The sequence below is a fragment of the Nansenia antarctica genome (genome assembly GCF_963989245.1).
Source record: "Nansenia antarctica genome assembly, chromosome: 6".
Lineage (NCBI taxonomy): Eukaryota > Metazoa > Chordata > Actinopteri > Argentiniformes > Microstomatidae > Nansenia > Nansenia antarctica.
The window spans coordinates 58,720,639-58,744,212 of record NC_137676.1 but is presented as its reverse complement, the minus strand read 5'-3'; the positions used below and the strand labels follow the sequence as shown (position 1 = coordinate 58,744,212).

The window sequence follows — 23,574 nt, the reverse complement described above, 5'->3', positions numbered from 1 at the left end:
TCAAACCTTCAAGTCGACTATGTGAAATGACCTGGGGCTAAGCAACAGTGTGAAGAAGTCATGGCTCAATGGTTAAGACCTTCACCCCAAGATCTGGGGGTTGCTGGTTCAAGCCCAGCTGAGGTCAGAGAGGTGAGTGGTTGAAATGTGAAATGTAATGTGTGAGTGACATGTCAGGTGAGACAGAGAGACAGACACACAGAGAGACACAGAGTGACAGAGGCAGAGAGGGACACACACACACTCACAGAGGCAGAGAGAGAGACAGACACAGAGGCAGAGAGACACACAGAGAGTTACAGTGAGAGAGATAGAGTGACTGCCAGATAGAGAAAATAAATAAATAATAATAATAATTCTTCTAGCATTGTAACTGCCAATGCCCTGGTTATGGCATACATTACTAATTCCTATGATGACTGACAAATGTATTTGTTGTAAGTCATTTTGGATAATGCAGTCTGCTAAATGCCAAAAATGTCAAATGTACGTACATGGGTTTAGGCCGAGGCCTATATTGTTGTTGAAAACTGTAATACCTCCTAAACTAACACAGCCCTGGATATAAATGTGTACTGATGCTAAACTGACCCAGAGGGAGGCAAGGAAAACAATGAATCATGAAACAATTACAGTGCCCTCAAGAGACTGACCTCATTACCATATATATATATATATCACTGGAATGTTTCACATCCGCTAACGACATTTGACTATTTCAATTTAAATACGGACACACACACACAATCTGTATCTTTCACTCTTAAATCATCAAAGATGCACATGCATGACCACACACACAAAGACAGACACACACACACACACACCCTGAGAGTTTTAGGAGACAGCTCTGTTTGCATAGTCATTACTAATTGTCCGTGGTGTCGCTCTCTATCCTCCACCTCTCTCTTCATGCCATCCCTCTCTCCCCATCCCTCTCTCCCCTTCCCCCTCTCCTTCCCTCTCTCCCTCCCCCTCTCTTCCCCCTCTCTTCCCCCTCCTCCCCAGTCGTGACTAATCAAGTTGGATGATGATGCCCCGGTGACTCGTTGACTCACCAACTTATTCAATAATAATGGAGAGGCCCAGCTGTCTTTGGCTGAATCAATCTAGAGAGACACACACACACACACACACACACACACACACACACACACACACTTTCTCTCTCACACACAAACACACACTTGCTCTTTCTCTCTCATACGCACGCACCCACACACACAGACATGCACACTCACACACACACACACCCACCCACACGCACACTAAGGTGGATTTACTATGCCAATAGAAGCCAGAGACAGAGAGGTTTCTGAGAAGCAGAAGGTGATAGGGGATCTACACACCTGGAAAATCATCATTTAGCATCTCAGTGCTGACAATGCGCTGTATGACTCAAAATGAGGTAATGAATGAAGAAGAGTAGAAAATAAATACCCCCATCGGTCATTCACTATTAATTCCCAGTCTTCGAATTCAGAGAATTTTTGAGTGCTGCCCAATGGTGTATATTCCTCGAAAAGTTTTTACTTAGCTTAGTCATTTCAGGAAGGAAGTCGTTGTTTGAATAATGACGAATTAAATGACCCTAGGTATAGTCAGTCAGTGAGTCACAACTGCCGGTAGGATATGGCGTTCTCAACGCTCTTCCCCTAACTCGTAATGTTTTAATTGAGTTTTCTTACTCAGCCATGACCAGCACAAGAACAAAAAAGCTCCCTCTCTCTCACTTTCTCTCTCTGAGTCAGTCTGTGGCGGCCAGAGGCCCGCTCAGCATCCAGGAGAAGGCCGGCTACGTCCTCTCTCACTTTCTCTCTCTGAGTCAGTCTGTGGTGGCCAGAGGCCTGCTCAGCATCCAGGAGAAGGCAGGCTACGTCCTCTCTCGGACAAGTTCGCAGATTTGACTGAGCTAAGCTGTCAGGTGGCTGTTTTTCCTAATGCTTGTATACCTAGGGATATCTATTTTTGATGGAGTCTACCTGGTCATGACCAGCACTCACTTGACAGCACTCAGCACTTGTGGTCATGACAGCACTTGACAGCAGAGGAGAGTAGAGGAGAGCCCCCCCCCCCCCCACCCACCCATTCGCTCTCTACCGGACGGCGGTTTTTGATTGAACAGCGGCTCACCCGGCCATGACGAGCACAGACTTGACGGCCCTCATGCCGAAGTCGTAGTGGTCCTGCTGAGAGAGCTGCTCGGAGCACAGCTTGTACATCTGGGTCATCTTCCTGGCCAGGGTCTTACTGGACTCAAAGCCCTCAGAATACAGGATCACCTATAGGGAGGGGAGGGGAGGGGAGGGGAGGGGAGAGAGGGGAGGAGGGCAGAGGGGACAGTTTTAAATGCACTCAATCACCGCTGATGATCAGATAATCCATACTGTATATGTAATAATAAGCTGCGTCAGCACTGAATTCTGCTGACCAAGACGAACGAGACAAACACACACACTTTCGAACATACTGTAAGAATACACACAGAGAGACATGAGGTCAAACACACACACACACACACACACACACTTTCTAACATACTGTATAGATAGTATACATAGAGACATGCAGTCACACACGCACACACCCACACACACACACACGCACAAGCACGCACGCACGCACGCACGCACGCACGCACCCACACACGCACACACACCTCAGCGATGAGGGCGTAGTTGGGCACCATCATGGCGATGGGTCTGAACAGGGCTTTGAGGTTGTCAGGCAGCTCGGTCCTGCCGGCGTAGCCTGGGTTCATGGTGATGAAGGCAGCACACGTCATCACCAGCTTGATCTCACGGCCCTCGAACATGAAGCGCGACAGCTACGACACACACAGAGATGGTTCAGAGTAAGAGAGAGAGAGAGACACACACCACACACAGTACGGGGACAACGAGAGTCAGGGGGTGTAATACAGAAGTGATTAGATTTTCAAAATGGCACATTGGGCCAAGACCACTCCTGTTGAATGGCTTTACCTTTTCTTTTTTTGGTTAAAGTATTATAATTATTGGTGAAGTAAGACTGATGATGGGTTATAATGTTTATAGGAGGGTAGAGAACAACAAACACAATGAACAAGTGTGCCAGGTGTGTGTCCCATTTACATGGTTGGCAGAAATGTGACAGAAAAGTACCCTAGAAATTGTCAAGTTCAAAGAATCAATTAATTTATTTGCTGTTATTTCATCCCTAGTTTCAATATTCTACATAAACAAGTAAACAAGTAGAAAAGGATATATTACTGTTCTCTAGAGTCTATTGATTAAAATGATATGCAATATGACTCCTCTTGTGATGTAAGTGTGACAAGAAATCTGCCCTGTGCATTTTCCTCTAGGGGAACAATCTGAATGATTGTTATCCTGTATAGGGATCTAATTTGTGTAGTAAGTAGTACGTTTCTAAATGATAGTATGATCATTAAATTAGTATGAAAGTATAATCAATCTTTCAATTCGGATAGAGAGGGACGTAAAAAATGAAATTGGATATAAGGCCATCGCAGATTTTGTCCCCAGATGCCCCAGTCTTTTTCAAAATGGTTGCCAAGCCTCACCACATGAACAATACAACCATTTGAATGGTCATAATTGGATGAGTTATTGCTGCAGTAAGACAAATGATGATAAATAATGTGGGTATGGGTGTGGAGAACATACCGTAAACAAACATATAAATGAGCTTGATTCAGTCCAACTATGGTAATCCGTATTACTCACCATTTAACACATAATTGTATTACTTTTCATTTTCATTTGCCGTCGCTACAGCTTAAACAACTCAAGTTTAGAAACCAACATGAATCTTTCAGATTTGTCCTGGTCAGGTTGCTTGAAAATAGTAAATTTATTTTTCATATTTTGAGCTAGACACCCTTATCGACCTTAAAATGTGTGGACCCAACTCCACTTAATGAACTGTCTATACAGATTTGTAAAACTATTATACAACTATTTTGACTTAGCAACTATTAGCATTTGCCTTAGATGAACTTGGGTTTCAATGGGCCGATTGTGTTCCTGCTTTTTAAGATATTTCTCATTGGGGTTTTAGCTCTCCACTGGATGAATCATTCCTGTGGGATTTCCCATGGAATGAAACACAGGACAGATCGCAGCTTGTCATTTTAATAACTAGACAGTGGGGAATAAGAATATATATCCAGTTGTTGTCATGAAACTAGGGGGAAAATAGCTGCCGGTTTAGGGTACTTTTCTGTCACATTTCTGCTACACATTTAAAGGACACACACTCATTTGTTTGTGTTTTCTACACCCTAAAGGCAGTAATCACCATAATTGGGCTCACTGCACCAATACTTATTTCAGTTATGGCCATTAAAAATGGGTGTGGTATTGGCTGTGTTATCATGTTTGAGGTGTTTTTATTTGACTATTTTACACATCATTTGAATGTATCTCTTTTCCCTCACCAAGATGATTAGTGTAATGTCACTAGGTTTATATCTTTGTGGTATCATGTAAACCAAGTTATAAAATGTAACGATTTATGTGGTATAGTGTAAAGAGTGCAGGGGAGACATCAGTTGTACGTACTTTGGCCATCTTGGCGTTGCGTATGGTGATGAGTTGCTGAGCAATGACAGACAACACCTCGATGTCGATGCGGTTGAACTCGTCAAAGCAGCACCAGGCTCCTGATTGGGCCAGACCGCTGAAGAAACGCCCCATCATCTAGAATGGCGAAACGTGACTGGGTAAATAAGCTTTGCAGGTTGTCATAGCAACACGATGTTCTCAGTACCATCAACATTTACATTTTAACCATTTAGCAGACGCTTTTATCCAAAGTGACATACTGTACAATTAGAGGTAACAGGGACAGTCTCCTTGTAGTGACTTAGTGCCTTACTCAAGGGCACACTAGTTGGAGTTCCCAGGTGGGATTTGAACTCATGACCTTCTGATCACCAGTCCAACTCAATACCCTTAAATTACAATTGAGGATGGCCCAAACTAATCAGAAAACTAATTGAGGACAGTATGAAATCGGCAATACTTGGATATTCAGGAAACAATCCCACTCAATTAAATGGACATAATGTAGAACTATGATGCAGCCCACGTATTTGGAGAGGGCTAGATGATTGGCATGAATAGGTGATCACGGCACCCGTCAGCACTCAGAGTGAGGGGTAATGCTGTGTAGGATTAAGAGAGAGAAACAGGAGAGGGAGGAAGAGAGGGAGAAGATAGAGGGATAGAGAGATAGAGAGGAGGCAAAGTTGGGAGAGAGAGAGAGAGAGAGAAAGTTCATCCTATTATTAACAGTCTTGTGACGGGGTCACACTGCCACCTAGTGGTGCTGTCCACACAGCACAATCACAGCGGTGGCCGGTGGGCACAGAGAGAGAGACAGAGACAGAGAGAGAGAGACACGGGGGATGGGGGGGGAGTGTCTCTGAAAGTGAAAGAAACAAAAGGAAGAAGAAGAAGAAGGGTGACCTTGTAGTCTAGTCCATCAGAGCAGTTGAAGACCACACACTGGATGGCCAGAGCCTTGGCCAGGTCCTTGGTGGTCTCAGTCTTCCCTGTCCCCGCAGGCCCCGCTGGAGCGCCGCCCAGGTCCAGCTGGAGAGCCCCCATCAGACACAGGTAGCAACGATCCTATAGTGTACAACACACACACACACACACACACAAACAAGCACACGCACACACGGAGAGATTCATTCATGTTTAATTGTATGTGTCCTTCATTTATACAGGGGAGATCTTACTAACACCTGAGGCTCTTTTACAGAAGAGCCCTGAAAGAACCCAGCACATGGGGATGGAAGAAAGAAGCATATTACAGACAGACAAAATCACACAATAAATAAAAGGAAATCAATCTAATGAATAGAGAGAAAAAACGTTGAAATAAAAGAACAACAACAATGATAGAAACCTTTAAAGACATAAGGACAACTTAGATAGCAATCACGGAACAAAGGACCAGCTAAAACAGTTCACATTTTCAATAAAAAAAGAAATCCTAAAATTCTCTTGAAATGGCCTGAACGATGGTGACCATTGACGCTAGCTTTCATTCCTCCTGAAGGCCATTCCAAGACGATGGGGGCAGAAACGCTAAAAGCCGCTCTCCCTGCAACTGTGGAAGCCTAGGTAATCTCCACAACTAGCCAGGGTTCAACATCTTGTGTGATCATTTGTGAACCTGATGTGGGATCCAATTAAAAAGTAGGTTATGGTAAGATGGTACTTTTAGTTCAAGTTAGAGTTGGTCCTAGTTAAGAGTTGGTCCTAGCTGTATCTGGTGTTACTTTCCCAAATAGCTTCATGAATGACTGACGGTGTCAGGAAAACATGTTCATTTCCATCTTAAAATCTGTGGAAGTTCTGAGATTAGTTTCAGGAATTATGTGAGACATCACAGCACATTTGAAAAACATAATAGCACCAGGAAACCAAGAGAGGGTGGTCTACCATAGGTGGGATGGGCTGAGAGCAGGTGAGGAGTGGGATTACATAACATCTCAAGAACTATAGTGCCCTGCATAAGTATTGGGACAGTGAAACATGTCTTTCTCCTTTGGACTCTACACTCTCCAAGTTTGGATTTTCAAACAATTACAATGAGGTTAAAGTAGAGATTCTCAGCTTTTATGTGATGGTATGTGTGTACATATTGGTTTCACCATTCAGAAATTACAACACTTTTGTATGCAACGGCTGGGCTAATAAAACAATACAAATAAACTAAAAACAACTGGGTAGCGTGGGCCTTTAAATAAACAAAGACGCAAGTAAATAACCACATCAAACCTAAGTGAATGCCCATGGTACTCATCTTAATCTTCAGGATCAATGGACCTAATGCTATTGATGATATGCTCAGCCTCAGCCCACGGAGAATAACCAAAGACAGACTAGCAGAAGGTATTATGGACTGAGAGGTGCGGGGGAACGTTGTATGTTAATCTAGGGCATCGAGCCAGAGTTATTTCCCCATGGACGGTAAACACAGACTGCTTTTCCAATACACATCTGATGAGAGAAACTGGCCTGAGGCGCACACACACGCACACACACACACACACACACACGCGCGGGTGCACACACACACCTACAGTGTATCTGCCTGGGAGTGTTGGTTTGCCCTTATTGATGTGAATAAATAAATAAATTGGAACTTTTGAACAGCGTTCTCCCGAGGTGTTTTGAACAGCGTGGTGCTGGACTGAGTTATCAAAGCCGACTGGCGTTTATTCATGTCAAATACCGCTAAAAAACTATCTTTGGGGAGAACCCTGTCTTGTCAGATGTCTGAGTGTTTGTTGTTGCCATAAATGCTGTGTGCGTTAGCGTGTGTGTGTGTGTGTGTGTAGGTCTATGTGTATTTGTGTGTTCTTCTCATGTATTAACTTAGGTACCTGAGTGTCGTAATACATTGACATCCAAGACAGGGATCTTCTAATCTAAGGGCACACGTATGTGTGTGTGTGTGTGTGTGTGTGTGTGTGTGTGTGTGTGTGTGTGTGTGTGTGTGTGTGTTACCGTGAGAGGAGTGATGACAAGGCGAGGGCAGGCTCCCAGGTACTCATATCCGTAGATGTACATGGACAGGGCCATCCGGGCCACGCAGTTATCCAGGTCCAGGTCCCAGTAGTACCTCAGCTGCCTCTGCCACTCAAAGTGACTGCTTGTGTCCACCTACACACACACACACACACACACACACACACACACACACACACACACACACACACACACACACACACACACACACACACACACACGATCCAGTAGGGAATAGAGATAGTCCTCATATCTTCCTGTCCTCATATCTTCCTGCCTCTCGTAATCATCTCATATTTTCGTTGGGTCACAGCCCAACACAATCCAAGGTGAAACAAACACTACACCACCCACAATGCAGTGGGGCTGAAGTACCTTCTGGTGTACGAGGTCTGTGACGATGTCCCTGGCGTGCACATCCACAGTGATGAGGGCGGTGATGATGTTGCGGTGCAGGTTGGGTAACTGCCCTCGTACCAGGGCTGCCAGTGCATTCAGCCTCTACAACAGAAACGTCAGGAGAGTTATTAATAATAATCATAATCATCATCATCATCATAATAATATGTTCCATTCAGCTGACGTTTTTATCCAAAGTGACTTACATGTTTCCGTATGGAACCAAACTCACAACCTAAGCGCTGTTAGCGCCAAGCTCTACCAACAGAGTCACAGAGGACCTGAGCAGTACAGTCCACTCACGGTAAACTCAGCACAATACAATCAGTCTATTCATGTGTACGGTACAATATATGTTGTACACAATCCGCAATACAACCAACTGTTCAGAAACATTGAGAACTAGTCCTATTTCTATGACCGACGGACTCTTCCAGGAGAGGTTTTTCATAAGAAATTTAAAATATCGATATACAGTATAAATTAATAAGAACACTTGATTATCGTATGGAACTTTTACCCAAACGGGCATTTCTTAAATGCTACGATTTACCATAACAAGGCCCTAACCCTTAAAGCGATCAAACAAACCACAAGCATCCCAAAATGGGGACGTACATCAATGTTGACGTGTTCAAACTCCTGCAGGGCCTGGAAGTGGTCGTGGTCTCCCTCCAAACAGCCATCCAAGTCCCGGCACCACATCAACTGGGAGATGGTTAGCACCACCTGGTGGAGAGATATGACAACTGCAGCTCAGTTGCTTGGGCAATGTGGTCAAAGAGAAGTAAAAACGGTATAGGTTAGTATGTGTCTCTAAAACACCTTTGTGTGTGTGTGTGTGTGTGTGTGTGTGTGTGTGTGTGTGCGTCAAATCGATTGATGGTGTGTTTTTACGGTGTGTGTGTGTGTGTGTGTGTGTACCTGTGAGGAGTGTCCTGCCACCACCCACTCCTCTCTGGGTTTGCTCTGGTAGTCGGCGATGGAGGCCTTGCTCAGGCGTCGGAGGGAAGAGAACATGGCCTCCTCTACTTTACACAGCCAGTCCTCCACGTTACCACGGGCCTTCAGCCCTTTGGCCAGAACAACCTGAAAATACACATGCATGTCAACACACACAAACATGCACACACACACGTACACACACACACACACACACACACAGACACACAGACACGCGTGCACAGCCGGGCAATGTACAGCAAGTGAGTTCAAGAAATAGAAAGAGAGAGTATAAGAGAGAATAAGAGAGACCAAAATAACAAGACACAGAGACACAACTTCTATTCAGTCACCTACCCTCTGGAACTCTCTCCCCATAGTGATCCGCAACGCCCCCACCCTGGACTCCTTCAAATCAGCCCTTAAAACCAATCTGTTCACCAAGGCCTTTGGCCCCTAGTCACTGTTTCTGTTTTGCTTTGTTTGTTTTCTGTTTTGTCTGTCCAATAATTTCCTTAGAATTGTAAAGCGTCCTTGGGTTTTATGAAAGGCGCTATAGAAATCCAAGCTATTATTATTATTATTATTATTATTATTATTATTATTAAAGACTTTGAGAAAGAGAGACATGGAGACCGGCCTTCCCTGCCGTCCATCCCAGGACACCCACCTTCTCTCCCTCGGGGGAGACCATGGCCAGGATGTCGTTGCTGTACACCCTCTCCTGCTCCCCCTCTCCCTGGGCCGCCGCTCCCTTGGCGTCCGGGGGCAGCAGGGCGAACTCCAGGCGGGCGATGGCGTCGAAACACTTCCTGAGGTGGGGCTGGACCGCCTGGGGGTTCCTGGTCTGGGCCAGGATCTCCAGCAGCTCGTCGTTGGACAGGAAGTAGAATCTGGGAAATTCCGGGAATAGAAAAAGACCCGATGCCAGTATAATGAATGCAAGGGAAAATTATAATATTGACGTGGGATCATTTGTGATATAATATGCAGGAGATGATCCTTGCAAATTTCTAGGTGTTATACTTGTATAATGGGACGCAACAATAAACTTGAAACTTGAAAAGTGATGTTTGCTTTCAAAGTGAGTATAGCTGGGTCAGGAGGTCGAGTCAGGCTAGGCTACCTGGGAAATATGACCCTCTTAGACTCCAGGTAGGCTTCCAGACACTTCTGGATCTGGTCCAGCAGGGCGTTGTTGTTCTGGAAGATCTCCAGGAGCCCTGAGGAGAGACAACAGACGCACACAATTACTGCCTCGGTCTCAGGAAGGTCAAGTCACTGCACTGCCCGGTGGTCACTTAACCACCCCTGTGTGTGTGCCGGTGTGTGTGTGTGTGTGTGTGTGTGTGTGTGTGTGTGTGCAGCCCTCACCTGGCTGCGTGCCAGCCCTCAGGGCGTTGGGCAGGCGGTTGACCTTCCTCATGATTTCCTTCCAGGACTTGTCCACCTGCAGGAACATCTTGGCCTCGGCGGGGAGCTGTCTCTGGATGTCAGGGGCACTGAAGATACTCTCCAGGTACAGCCAGTTACGCTGACACGTCAACCACTCCTCCTGGAGAGAGATTACAACAGTGGGGACGAGAGGGAGGGAAGGAGAGGTAAAGGGTAGAGGAGAGAGGGGGAAGAGGAGGTGGTTAGGGGAGGAAAATGACAGAAGAAGAGATAGGAGGAAAGAATGACAGAGATTGAAGAAAGGTGGGGAGGAGAGGGAGAGGACAGTAGGAGACAGGGGAGGAAAGAAAATGAGAGACGAAGAGAGATAGAGAGAGAAACAGAAAATCTGAGTTTCCATCTTACCACAATCACCACATTCAAGACATGATGACTCAAACCCAATATCATCAAACCCTGTACCATCCTCTCCCCTCTCTCTCACCAGTGTCTGGCTGAACATGGCCAGTTGTCTCTGCCAGTCGTCTACTCTGGTCTTGATGGGGCCGACGTAGCGAGAGGACGCCACCGTCGCCACGTTGATGGTGCTGTCGTCCAGGAGCACCTTAACAACACACACACACACACACACACACACACACACACACACACACACACAGGCAAACACACACACACACACACGTGAGAAAATAGGACAAAACCAACTGTGCGCCATCTAAGACAACAATCCTAACTGAAGACGTCTGTAGAAAACTGAAACACAGATGTTTTCTCTGAGATGGAGCTTTGAACTTTGAACTGAGAGTCAGTGTTTTTTTTACCTGGATGTCGTCTGTCCCACCGAGGATGAACACGTCCTTGGACTCGCGGTGGGGGAGAACCGCAAACTCTGTGGTCTTCCATGAGTCCTCGACCTACACAGGAGGTTTTAACACAGACATGATAGATAGATAGATAGATAGATAGATATATACTGTAGATATATAGATATATAGATAGATACATAGATACATAGATACATAGTATACTTCATTGATTCCAGAGGGGAAATTCAGGCGTTATAGCAGCTCAGACCATGAAACAACTAAATAAAGTGACAATTGAATAATAGGCTATATAAAATAGATACAAATACAAAATAAAGACCAATATACATTTGGGAGCTTATATACAGTAGGTAAGATTCAATAACATAATAAGATGTGGAAGGACAATAGCGTTAGACAACTCCCATACGAACAAGACACAAAGTTAAGAGACGACTCCCCTCCCTCCCTCCCTCCCTCCCTTCCCCTCTCTGTCACCTTTTTGAGGATGGTTTCCAGTGACGCCTCTCCTGAAGCCTGCCCTGACACCTGGAAGAAGAAGAAGAAGAAGAAGAAGAAGAAGAAGCAAGGAGATTAGAAAACACGTCTAATCAAAGGATTCATGATGGAATCAGGAAAGATGATATCCTTACAGCTTTACCTCCCTACTGGATCTCAATGTGGTCACTGAATGTGTGGTGCGTATACGTCCATGTGAGTGTGTGAGTGTGTGTGTGTGTGTGTGTGTGTGTGTGTGTGTGTGTGTGTGTGTGTGTGTGTGCTACCTCCTGGATCTCCATGTCGTAGCTGAAGATGTTGAGCTCCTGCAGCGAAGCCAGGGTGAGAGGCTCCTCCTGTAGGTTGGCCTCTACGATGGCCTCCAGGATATCCCAGTGGCGGCTCTTCAGGCACACGTTCCGCAGGTCCGTGATCACTGGCAGCTACAGGGGAGAGAGCCACACACGGTGGCACACACACACACGGTGGCACACACACACACACACACACACACACACACACACACAGGTCAGAACACGCACAAACACATGCCGGTGTAGACAACTTGTTAAAGGCACTAGTTAAAGGAGGAGAGAGAAACACAAACACACACACACACACACACACCTTCTCCCTCATGCCCTCCACGTGCTGCTTGAGGCGTGGCACCACGCTGTTGGGCGGCAGGCCCTTCTCCAGCTGGCTGACGTTCTTGGCGTACTTGTTGACCTGGGCGGTGAGCTGCTCCGGGTCCAGCTTGTCAAACGGACACTGGGGAGGAAGGTGCCGTCACACGTGGGTCAACCCTCTACACTGGATTTGTGCTCATGACTTATGTTTACTCATAATCGTCTAAATGCATTGACTGACACAATAGTCTATGACGACAAAAAAAAGTCTGCATCCTTTCTCTACTGACTAACATATCACAGTGTATGTATAAGCGTAATGGCTACCCCCTCCTCCCCCTCCTCCTTCTCCTCCTCCTCCTCCCTCCATCCCAGAGTGACCCACCTCCATCCAGCCGGCCTGCAGGGCTTCCCACTCCTCCAGGGAGTCCCACAGCAGCTGTTTGAGCTTCACCTCAGCACTCAGCTCCTCCAGAGACTCGTACTTAGTCACCTCCACCTAGAAGGACAGCGGTTCGTGTGTGTAACGTGTTATAATCATTAAACTAGTACAAAAGAGGGCCTATTGGTGATTGGTGAATGAGTGTGTGTGTGTGTGTGTGTGTGTGTGTGTGTCATTTACCTTGAAGTTCTTCTGGTAGGCCTTGTATTGGAAGGCTTGGGCTTGCAGCTCCTCGATGGACAGCTGGATCTCCTCCAGCAGAAGACGCACTTTGGGACGCTCCGCGTTGACGTCCAGGATCTGACGGTTCTGAAGACACACACACACGCACACAGTTTAATTTCATGTTCTGGAGAACACACAAGTTGTATTGCATCACTATGGGCCCTAACCCTTAACCTTTGTGAACTGAACAAGAAAGATCATTGGCCCTCAATAATCAATGACTGATATAACTCAATGAAACGCTGCATAAGACAGGGAGGATTTCAAATAAAGGAATGAAATCAATCAGTAAACCCTAATTAATCAAGATGTTATGTCACAAATACAACAAAGTTCTAATCGCCTTCTCTCCATCTGTCTGTCTTTCCAGCTGTTTGTCTTTCCGGCTGTCTGTCCATCTGTCCTAGTCAGATGACCTGTAGTTACCTGTCTGTCCATCTGTCCTGGTCAGGTGACCTGTAGTTACCTGTGCCTGCTGGTTGACACTCTTGACGTCCTTGTTGAGTTCTGCAATGTCCCGCTGCAGGTGTGTGCAGAACTTGTCCACGTTGGCGTCCCTCTCGCCCACCGCCTTGTCGATGGCGTTGAGGACGGAGGTGACGGAGGGGCGCAGGGTGGCGTAGACGGCAAAGTCCTCGGGTGGGGTGGGAACGGAGTAGCGGTCGATCAGCTTGTACATCTGAGTGACCGTCTCGGTCTGCTGTTGCAGTGCCTGAATCTGGTGAACAGAAGTTCAAGAGTCAAACTAATTAGAATAAGTAAGCAATATGAATATCATTTCATTTAATTGACTGTTGCCAATCTAGCCGTTGCTCATGCATATACTGGTTTTAATATACAACAGATATTTTCAACACATCTTTTTTCATTATCATGGATAACAAGACTAAAATAAGACTGGTGATGATGATGATGATGATGATGATGATGATGATGATGATGATGATGATGATGACGATGATGCAACAATGGCTGACTTACCCTCTCCTGGATCTCCTGCAGAAAGGTGAGGGAGTTGACGAACTCTGTGGTGGCGGAGGGGATGAAATCCAGTTTGAACTGGGCGTCCTGGGCCTCGGTGATGATGGCGTCCATCTTGCTCTTGGCCAGCAAGGGGAGCATGTCGTTGATGGCCTGGAGGAGGCAGAAAGAGGTGATGTTTAACAAGTGTGCGTGTGTGTGTGTGTGTGTGTGTGCATGTACACAAGTATATTTGGTGTGTGTGTGTGTGTGTGTGTGTGTACACAAGTATATTTGGTGTGTGTGTGTGTGTGTGTGTGTGTGTGTACCTCCAGACAGCGTAGAGGTGAGGGGATGAGTTTGTCCTTGAGCTGTGTGGTGTCGACCAGCAGCAGGCCCAGGTGTCTCTTCTGTTGGATGGCCAGGGCCTCCTTATGCTCACAGTGGTACTTCTCCAGACTCTCCCCGAAGAACGACACTCCTGTCAGAACACACATTGTCCACCTTTGGCATTTAGCAGACGCCTTTATCCATAGAGACTTAGAACAAATACATTTGTCTAAGTGTATGTGTTTGTATATGTTTTTATATTGTATATGTTTTTATATTGCATATTGTATATGTTTTTATTTTCACTTTATGTTTTTATTCCTGTTGTAAAGCACTTTGAGCTGCATTTCTTGTATGAAAGGTGCTATACAAATAAAGCTTTACTTACTTACTTACTAAGTAAGTGAATCATCTATCCATCAGTCATCATAAGAAAAAGTAATCTATGCTAGGGTCAGGGGCCATTGGCAGTCATAATGATAGAAGAAGGAATAATTAAGATTTTAAAAATATATATATACACATCTCGTTTGTCATCTCAGTTCTCCTTCTACTACTTCTACACACACTTATAAACATGTTAACGTTCATCTAACTAAAACAAGTCTCCAAGGAATGACAAGGACAGTGATGACGATGGTGAGGAGGAGGAAGAAGATGATGAAGAGCAGAAGGAGGAAAAGGCGGAGGCAGAGGAGGAAGAACATCGTCAGGTCGGTACCGTGATCTTGCTCTCGGAGCTCGTCCAGGTCCAGCCTCTCGTTCTCCCGGTAGAAGAGGCGGAAGCGCTCAAACGTGCGTGCGTACACACTGGCCGAGTCAAAGGCAAACTGGAGCGATTTCTGAGGAGGAGGAAAGGAAGGAAGGAAGGAGGGAAGAGGGAAGAGCACAATAGGATCATCATGGCACTTTTGGCTTTTCATTGTACCTTGCCGACCTCGTCCCCCTCCACACCCCCTCCCGTTGCCTCAGGTTTGACGACCAAACCACCCTCAAGACCACCAAGACCAAGCTCCGGACCTGGGGTGATAGGGCCTTTTCAGCTGCAGTCCCTCTGGAACGCCCTCCCCAACCACATCAGACAGGCCAACACCCTCCCAACATTTAAACAGGCCCTCAAAAACCATCTCTTCAAGCTCGCCTTCACCAGTTAACCCTCTCCCCCTCCCCTTCCCATGTGTCCCCAGCACTACCATAATTAGGCCCCTATACTTTCTTTTATTTATTTTGTTTCTTTTTATTATTACTACTCAATCTTTTCAGTTTGTAAAGCGTCTTTGAGTGTCTAGATAAGCGCTGTATAAGTCTAATGTATTATTATTATTATTATTATTATTATTATTATTATTATTATTATTATTATTATTATTATATTTACCACATGGCATAGCACATGGGTCACTGATTCTGTTGTTACTCCTCCTGGATTTGGAGCCCTTGACTAGGCAATGCTAAACAGCTAATTGGAGATCCAGGGGGCCATTCCACTAAAGGTGGCTTAGTATAGCGGTGATATAAATAAATGCGGCGCTCAGGCAACTCGAGATTGGAATTCAAGCCTCAGGTGATTCCTCGAACGAGGATCAGGCTTGTGTTATGAGTGTTCACAGAAGACAGGCTTACAAATCTTCGATATGGGCGCGTGCACGCAGACATAAAGAGCCCTGAAGAGTCGATCTGTCGAAATGAAGATACTCCACTCTGCAGGGGTTCTACATTTGCGCAGCATTCCCGAATTATTGATCTTTATGAAGACGGAAAAATAGATGTAAAATAGTGCAATACTGCCGCAATTAACAAGGCGAGGGAAATGGTTTGGCAAGAAATTGCTGACCGATTAAATGCATAGGTCATACTAGCCCCAGTTATTGTTATATGTTCATATTTTAATAAATGAATATTACTACTGTGGTGATATCAGCAGCAGGCTACAAACCGTCATATCGCGACAATGGCCTAGTGGTATCGACCGCTGCCACAGGATTTATTCATCATTTTTAGACGTGGTTCGAATCCCTCTTCAGACACACTTTTTACTGCATTTCGTTGTCTGAATCTAATCTAAAATCTAATCTAAAATATAGTAATAGTAAGTATATAGGCTATAAAATGATGGTGCAGGCTAATTTACAAGAACTGACACGATTACAATGGTGTTTAAAGCCTTTCTGCGTAAATTATGTTCTTAAACTAGACCCTGGATTTGGCATCGATTATTTTTTCTTACGATTACTGATGGATAGATGATTCACTCAAGTCTCAAACACGCAACCTTTGGAACCGACGCTGGCTGCCTTAACCACTACGCCAGCCAGACGCTGAGATGACAGCAATGCAAGTTGACATAATTACTTTTTTTTTTACACTCTTTTATTTATTGATCTATCGATCTATCTATCACACTTTCAAAATATCAAGTTATCTATCGATCGATCACACTTTCAAAATATCAAATTATCTATCTATCACACAGTCAACCTATCCATCTATCTATCTCGTGTGAAGTGGGAACTAATATTTCCTAAAAGACACATGAGGAACTGTCGTTCAGGGTTTAGTATCCGCCTGTGAGACTTTTTTGACGCGCGTCTTACCATAGCCTGTGTTTTAGCCTGGTCGCGAGCAGGCTAATTATATCTGACTCAGAAGGAGCTCAACCAAGCAGCGAATTATTTGAGCCACATTGATGGCACCGAACGCAAGCTAACATTTTCGAGGCTTAGAACTTTATAGAGGCTTAGAACTTTATCGAGCTTCGTGGAATACCCCCCAGATAAACCAATTAATTTACACACAAGCAAAAGCCAAGATACTGATGAGGGGATAATTGAAGGGAGGTATCTTGCAATCCGCTGGCTCCACCCCCAAGCCTTATATGGACTTCCTGCCCCAACGAGGCAAGCCTTATATGGACTTCCTGCCCCAACGAGGCAAGCCTTATATGGACTTCCTGCCCCAACGAGCAAGCCTTATATGGACTTCCTGTCCCAACGAGGCAAGCCTTATATGGACTTCCTGCCCCAACAAGGCAAGCCTGAATGGACTTCCTGCCCCAACGAGCAAGCCTTATATGGACTTCCTGCCCCAACAAGCAAGCCTTATATGGACTTCCTGCCCCAACGAGGCAAGCCTTATATGGACTTCCTGCCCCAACGAGGCACACTTGTGGATCGTTAAGCCACCAGGGCTTGGGGATAAAAGAGGGAGTGGGCTGCCCAAACGAGAGAGTAGGAGTCTCGCAAGGATTATGGACTTTTGAATAGATAGCTGAATCCCCTCTCCCCTAATGTAAATAACCCATAATAAAATTCATTTTTTTTTATTGCAATAGGCTAGGTGCACGATCTCCACTACTTCCTGAAAGGCACCTTGCATGAACATATCCTGTCTCACTCTATTGGTTTAATTGATTAATCAGCTGTGCGGTAAACTGTTGGAACACACAGTGCACAGCTGATTAATCAATTAAACCACCTAGCCTATTTCAATTGTACTTTGTGTGTGTGTGTGTGTGTGTGTGTTTTGTTATCAAACTTGGTAGCGTGGAAACCCCACACCCTTGAGCCTGCAACAAGTTCATACATTTCATGATACAAGTCATCCAATCAGTCAGAGGCACATAGAGATATGTATCTCCATATCTGAAGTGCAACACATGATGTTAGATGACAGAAAACAACCATAGTGTTGTGTAGGGATGAGCAGCATGTGTCACAGTGCTGCTGACCTTGATGTTGAGGACGATGGTCAGGAGGTTCTTGTCGTCCTCTAACATGGCCTCTAGACTGGGACCATCGCCACAGGTCTTCTCCTCCACCTGGAACACACACACACACACCCACACACACACACCATGTGGATTCAATGTCCGACCATTAGGCAAGATTGGATACGATTGCATTGTTCTGAAAGGTAGAACGGTGTTTCACCTTGTTGTTGATCATGGGCTGGGTGAAGGCATCGAAGTAGGAGTCAGGAACCAGGACGTCCAATGATAGCACCGTCTTCTGGAACCGTGCGATGATCTCCGCTACGCACTCCTGTCAGAAGGGGAGGAACCGCACGCATGCACACACACACACACACACACACACACACATCCATCATCAGCACTAGATCAACAAGGCGCATCATGACAACATGGTCAGAGAGGTGAGTGACGGGGGTCCGGACCTGGAAGTGGTCGACGGAGGGTTCGTAGGTCAGGGAGTGGGTCTCCAGCATCAGCTCCGACAGGAACATGGGCAGGAGAGGAGCGTCCACCGTGGGCTCTGGCGCTGACATCTGGCACACACACACACACACACACACACACACACACACACACACACACAGACGTGAAGTGATGAGATGAGACAGCCGAAACTGGTTTGGTTTTCGCTGTTTTCTTTGTCGTATTTTGTTTTGTTTTGTTATCTTATTTCGTCCTTCTCTTTCTGTTTTGGTAAAGCGTTTTGAGACCTTCTTGTAAAATGCACTTTAAACACAAATACACTTGAAAAATCAGTGAAAGAGTTTTTTTTTTAATCATCATGTCTTAGCCTTTTTGAGCAAGGGGACCCACTTCTAAACTCTCCAGTAGTAGAGTCGGGTAGTATCCTGTGGACGATGGAGAAACAGAAACACTGCTCCACTCTAACCCTCCCATGTCCCAATGAGCTTCTCCATGCCCCCTGCCCTTCACCTACCTTCTTGTCTGCCTCCTCTGAGGCTGCAGCGTTGGCTGCGGCCTCGGGTTCCGCCCAGCTCTGGATGACAGCATGCGTGGGGGTGCGGTGGACCTGCTCCTGCAGGGCTGTCAGCAGCCTGGCCACAGAGTTCACCGCCAGAATGTGCATGGTGTTCACTATCAGGTAGTCAGCCAGACGGACGAAACTACAAAACAAGATGGACGACGAGGGTTAAACGACAACATGTGCTTGATGGGGGTCAGAAGTAGAGGTGAAGAAGGACTGGTGTCAGTGGTGTGTGTGTGTGTGTGTGTGTGTGTGTGTGTGTGTGTGTGTGTGTGTGTGTGTGTGTGTGTGTGTGTCACACCCTACCAGGTGAGACGTCTGCAGTGGTATCTCTTGTTGGCCTGTTCCGTGTAGCTCATCTTCTCTGGGGCCTCCTCGAAAAACAGCTCAATCTCAGGGGAACGCTTACTTTCTGTCCCATCACCTACACACACACACACACACACACACACACACACACACACACACACACTTAGGTGAAGACATTTCAAACTGGGAGGTTATCAATAGAGGTTCTGAAAGGAGTTGTGTGAAGAAGTGTGAATGTATGTCGCTTGCGTCAGGTGTGAGTGTGTGTGTGTGTGTGTGTGTGTGTGTGTGTGTGTACCCATGTCATCGTAGTTGCTGTAGTCAGGTGTGTATCCTGCCTCCAGCATGGCGGTGCGACAGGCACTCCTGGCCACCTCCTTCACCAGCTCTCTGAACTCCTCCAGACGAGCGGATACCTGACAACATAAGAAACGCACGCACACACTCAACACACACTAAACACACACACATACAACACACACACACACACAACACACACACACACACAACACACACACACACACACACACACCGCACCTCCTCCAGCTGTTTGTACTGCGCACCCTGGAACTCCTCCAGTGTGTAGGTGCGGCCCTTCTCGATGTGACAGAGACCCATGTCACTGATCCGGTAACACATCTCTCTGATGTCAATCAGCGCTGGGCGCAGGGACTGGAAACACACACAGACACACAGCAGAGTCAACTCTCTGGAGGAAACAGGAACGATAACAAGGACAAGCACAACAATGTAGGGCCTCTCTCCTAGTGTGTTTTCTTCTGTCAATAGCTTCAGAACAAAGACTGAAATGTACAGTTTCTCTACTATAAATAAAAAAAAGGGCATAAGAAAATGATTCCTTCTTCTAGCACTGCCAATGGGCCCTCGTCATAGAATGGATTACTTTTTCTTATGATGACTGATGGATAGACAATTCACTTACAACAAAAACATTTCTTGTAAGTAAGTCGCTTTGGATGAAGGCATCTGCTAAATGCCCCCAAAAAATAAAATAACATTCATTAGCACCTATAGAAATATAATGAATATAACAAAACGGACATTCCCAATCAAATCAACACCACGCAAAAAACACAGGAACAGGAAATCAATCAGTCTGTGTTGACACACCTCGTTGACGATGAACAGGCGCTCCTGCAGGGACCTCTTGCACTTGTTGATCTTTTTGGAGCGTACGTTTGTGCGCCACATGCGGAACGCCTTCCACTTCCTGAACAGGGCGAAGGCCGGGATGCGCAGGAGTCGCTGGTGGCAGCGGTATTCGTGCTCCCAGCGTTCCAGCGGCAGGAAGTCGGCCTCGCCGCCAGTCATGGAGGTCACGCCCCGCTCGCTGATGGTGTAATAGTCCTGCTTGTTGATGTTCTCGTACTTCACGATCCTGGAACGGGACAGATTAACATTTTCTGTATCTATTTCATTCGTCGATTCTACTGTATTTGCACAACGGATGCAGCTAAACAATGTGACAGTGGGAATTGAAAACAAAATAAATATTGATGATGTGGTCCTGAAAATACCATAATAAGTCAGTTGTAGGTGTCAACACTGTCTATCAGGAACGCTGTAAAATACTGCATTAAAAACGACAGTGTTGAAATTAGGTTGGGGAACAGCTTTATCAGAATGTAGGCCTAAAGGGAAGGGCAAGGGCTAGTTTGTGTTTGTGTGTGTGTGTGTGTGTGTGTGTGTGTGTGTGTGTGTGTGTGTGTGTGTGTGTGTGTGTGTGTGTGTGTGTGTGTGTGTGTGTGTGTGTGTACATGCGCATGTGTCTTACTGTAGGTTGTAGATATCATATTTGATGGAGGACTTGGGTGCAGCAGAGGTCATGTAGAGGAAGCCCAGGTGGGGATTGTTCCGGATGGTTCTGACGATGTCGAGCGGGGAACGAATTTTGGCGCGGACCACTTCCTCTGCCGAGTTGAACGTCAGTGAGGGATTGGACGGGTGAGGGGAGGGGGTGTGGCTGAGGGGGGCGGTGGGGGACGATTTGGCCTTGGAGGATCGGGCGCGTTTGGGGGGCGTGGGGGAGCACAGGGTGCTATGGGTCAGCTGCACCTGGGAAACCATGGAAACGGTTATTGAGGGCATTTCCAACTGTTTTGCACCTAAAGGGATCATCAGAAACAAGTAAATATTGAAGGAGATGGGGGGGCTCTGTCTCCAATATCTCTGCACTATTTCATATGTTGCCTTTATTTTATTAGGTGAAACCTCAGTGAGTTAAGAGGATATCTACAAAATATATTGATTACAATCTCTGTGTTCATCTGTCTCTCTATCTCTACATCTATTTCATTTATTTATTCAATTGAGTCCCATTTAGATATGAATCTCTTTTTAAAAGAGTGTAGCCCTAAAAATATTGGCCAAATAATGCACTACTTCTCCCCCCCAAAATTTGCAATTACAAATGCTTTGGTATTCACATGTTTATTTCTTCTGTTTGCATTGGAACACAAAAAAAGCAGAGAAGCAGAGAGTTCTGTGTGGAATGATTTGGCTTTTTTTTCTTTGCTTTTTTGTGTTGTTCCAATGCAAACAAAATAAATAAAATGTGAATACAAAGCATTTGCAATTGCAACACTTTTCTGGGAGAGGTGGAGCATTATCTGACAGAAGTGCAGGGGTCCCTGCATATGTTTGTCCATGGCTGTAACTTTTCTGTCTCTCTACCTGCTTTTCCTTGACGTGGTCAGGCAGCTTGGGCAGGTGAACGGTGGTTATGGAGGTCTGTCTCTCCAGGGCCATGTCCATCCAATCTACCCCAGCGGGCGAGGGCGATGGGGGCTTCCAGCCTGACCTGATCATCTTATCCCGGTTCTGCTTGTGGGTGAACTCTGGCTGCTTCTGGTCCTGGTACCTCTTCAACACCGGCTGAATGGATAAAGTAATAGAAGATAATGTGTGCTATCCTTGATGATGGATCATGTACATAACAAAACATTATTTTTTTTCAATTCAACATATTTCCATTGCAGCTTTTCACATTTAGACCAGACATTGGTATTCCACTTTTTTGCACATACGGTAACTTGTTTTATGGATTGAGTAGATTAATTGTTCGATTGATTGATTGATTGATTGATTGATTGATTTGGGTAAAAAGTACAGACAGTACATCCCAGAGGATAGCACATAAAAACTTACTGAAACACTTGTTTCCAACCGGTTGGTAGACAAAAACAACCAAGACAAGAACATACAAAAAACAATGCACCAAGAAACATACAAAGAGCTGATAACATACATTCTTCAAAATGTGTCCCATAGCCGCTCTAAAAACAGCAACAGTTTGTGTGTGTATGTTAGAATGGATTTACTACAGAGAGTGAAGCACATAACATTTGGTAGGCTCCCTGTGTCTTCAGTTACAAAACATGCGCACGCGCGCGCACACACACACACACACACACACACACACACACACACACACACACACACACACACACACACACACACACCAGTATCTCCAGTGGCACAGGTCTCTGCCCTGCCCTCCTGCGCTCCTGGGCCTTGGTGTTGTGGGTGAAGACCAAGGCGTCAGGGTTGCGTTGGGCCTGGCTGGGGGCTACAGAGATAAGTCTAGCCCTCAGCATGTCTGGGTCCACCTGGCCCAGGGGCACTGACACAGGCAGGGTCACTATCTTCCGTTGCCTGGCCCCCAACTCTCTCCCTGGACCAGGGCCAGCCTGGGGGCAGTGAGGGGAGCCCTTGTGGGATAGGGAGGACATGGCCTCTCAGAAGTCCACCTCTTGAGGTTAGTGGATACTGGAGGAATGGAAATGGAGATGAGGGTGAGGAGGGTGGGGGAGAAGAGAGAATAACTGTCAGTGACAGTTGAACACATATAACATGAAGTGAGGATTCATGACGAATGTTTATTGTGATATTGATATTTGGATATAAATCATAAATATAAACATTTTTTTATTTAAATATTCTTTGAAAATATTAATTTCGTTGGGTTTGTTAAAGGATATCACTTTAAACCACGCGTTTATAAACTACGAGAAACATGAGAAAAAGACGTGGTAAGTTTACAAACAGTATCTAGGTGACGTCACGCTAGCTTAGCATGCCTACATACATTTGCAAACACTGTCTTACCAAAACGTATTGCTAATGAGTGCATTACTCACAACGTTCATTACTTACATATCAATGGCACGTTGTCAAAGTCATTAGTGGCGAAATTTCGTTCACAAATATACTACAAGACTAATGGGAAACAGTTTTCTTGTCTTTTCAAAACGATAAATGTGCAGACTGGTCCATTTAACCCGAGAGTTTACCGTTTCTTAGCAACAAGCTGCACCATACTGAAGCATCGCA

General features: G+C 45.6%; 1 protein-coding gene across 1 annotated transcript in view; it reads right to left on the bottom strand.

The window, feature by feature from the left end:
* The window catches only part of dnah6 (dynein, axonemal, heavy chain 6), a gene marked incomplete at both ends in the record, with an annotated part of 85,445 nt that extends 62,472 nt beyond the window's left edge, over positions 1–22,973 (bottom strand). Inside the window, 33 exons of the mRNA XM_080534682.1 lie at positions 2,134–2,282; positions 2,660–2,827; positions 4,566–4,703; positions 5,475–5,636; positions 7,530–7,685; positions 7,926–8,051; positions 8,568–8,678; positions 8,874–9,038; positions 9,562–9,784; positions 10,018–10,114; positions 10,266–10,446; positions 10,771–10,890; positions 11,108–11,200; positions 11,591–11,641; positions 11,878–12,033; positions 12,218–12,361; positions 12,605–12,718; positions 12,842–12,970; positions 13,353–13,604; positions 13,868–14,020; positions 14,176–14,327; positions 14,898–15,018; positions 17,904–17,993; positions 18,106–18,216; positions 18,350–18,460; positions 18,865–19,051; positions 19,219–19,336; positions 19,520–19,637; positions 19,759–19,893; positions 20,353–20,620; positions 21,017–21,297; positions 21,916–22,116; positions 22,704–22,973. Coding sequence (XP_080390808.1) covers positions 2,134–2,282; positions 2,660–2,827; positions 4,566–4,703; positions 5,475–5,636; positions 7,530–7,685; positions 7,926–8,051; positions 8,568–8,678; positions 8,874–9,038; positions 9,562–9,784; positions 10,018–10,114; positions 10,266–10,446; positions 10,771–10,890; positions 11,108–11,200; positions 11,591–11,641; positions 11,878–12,033; positions 12,218–12,361; positions 12,605–12,718; positions 12,842–12,970; positions 13,353–13,604; positions 13,868–14,020; positions 14,176–14,327; positions 14,898–15,018; positions 17,904–17,993; positions 18,106–18,216; positions 18,350–18,460; positions 18,865–19,051; positions 19,219–19,336; positions 19,520–19,637; positions 19,759–19,893; positions 20,353–20,620; positions 21,017–21,297; positions 21,916–22,116; positions 22,704–22,973 — 5,051 coding nt within the window. The remainder of the gene's footprint in view (positions 1–2,133; positions 2,283–2,659; positions 2,828–4,565; positions 4,704–5,474; positions 5,637–7,529; positions 7,686–7,925; positions 8,052–8,567; positions 8,679–8,873; positions 9,039–9,561; positions 9,785–10,017; positions 10,115–10,265; positions 10,447–10,770; positions 10,891–11,107; positions 11,201–11,590; positions 11,642–11,877; positions 12,034–12,217; positions 12,362–12,604; positions 12,719–12,841; positions 12,971–13,352; positions 13,605–13,867; positions 14,021–14,175; positions 14,328–14,897; positions 15,019–17,903; positions 17,994–18,105; positions 18,217–18,349; positions 18,461–18,864; positions 19,052–19,218; positions 19,337–19,519; positions 19,638–19,758; positions 19,894–20,352; positions 20,621–21,016; positions 21,298–21,915; positions 22,117–22,703) is intronic.
* Positions 22,974–23,574: the final 601 nt, after the last annotated feature.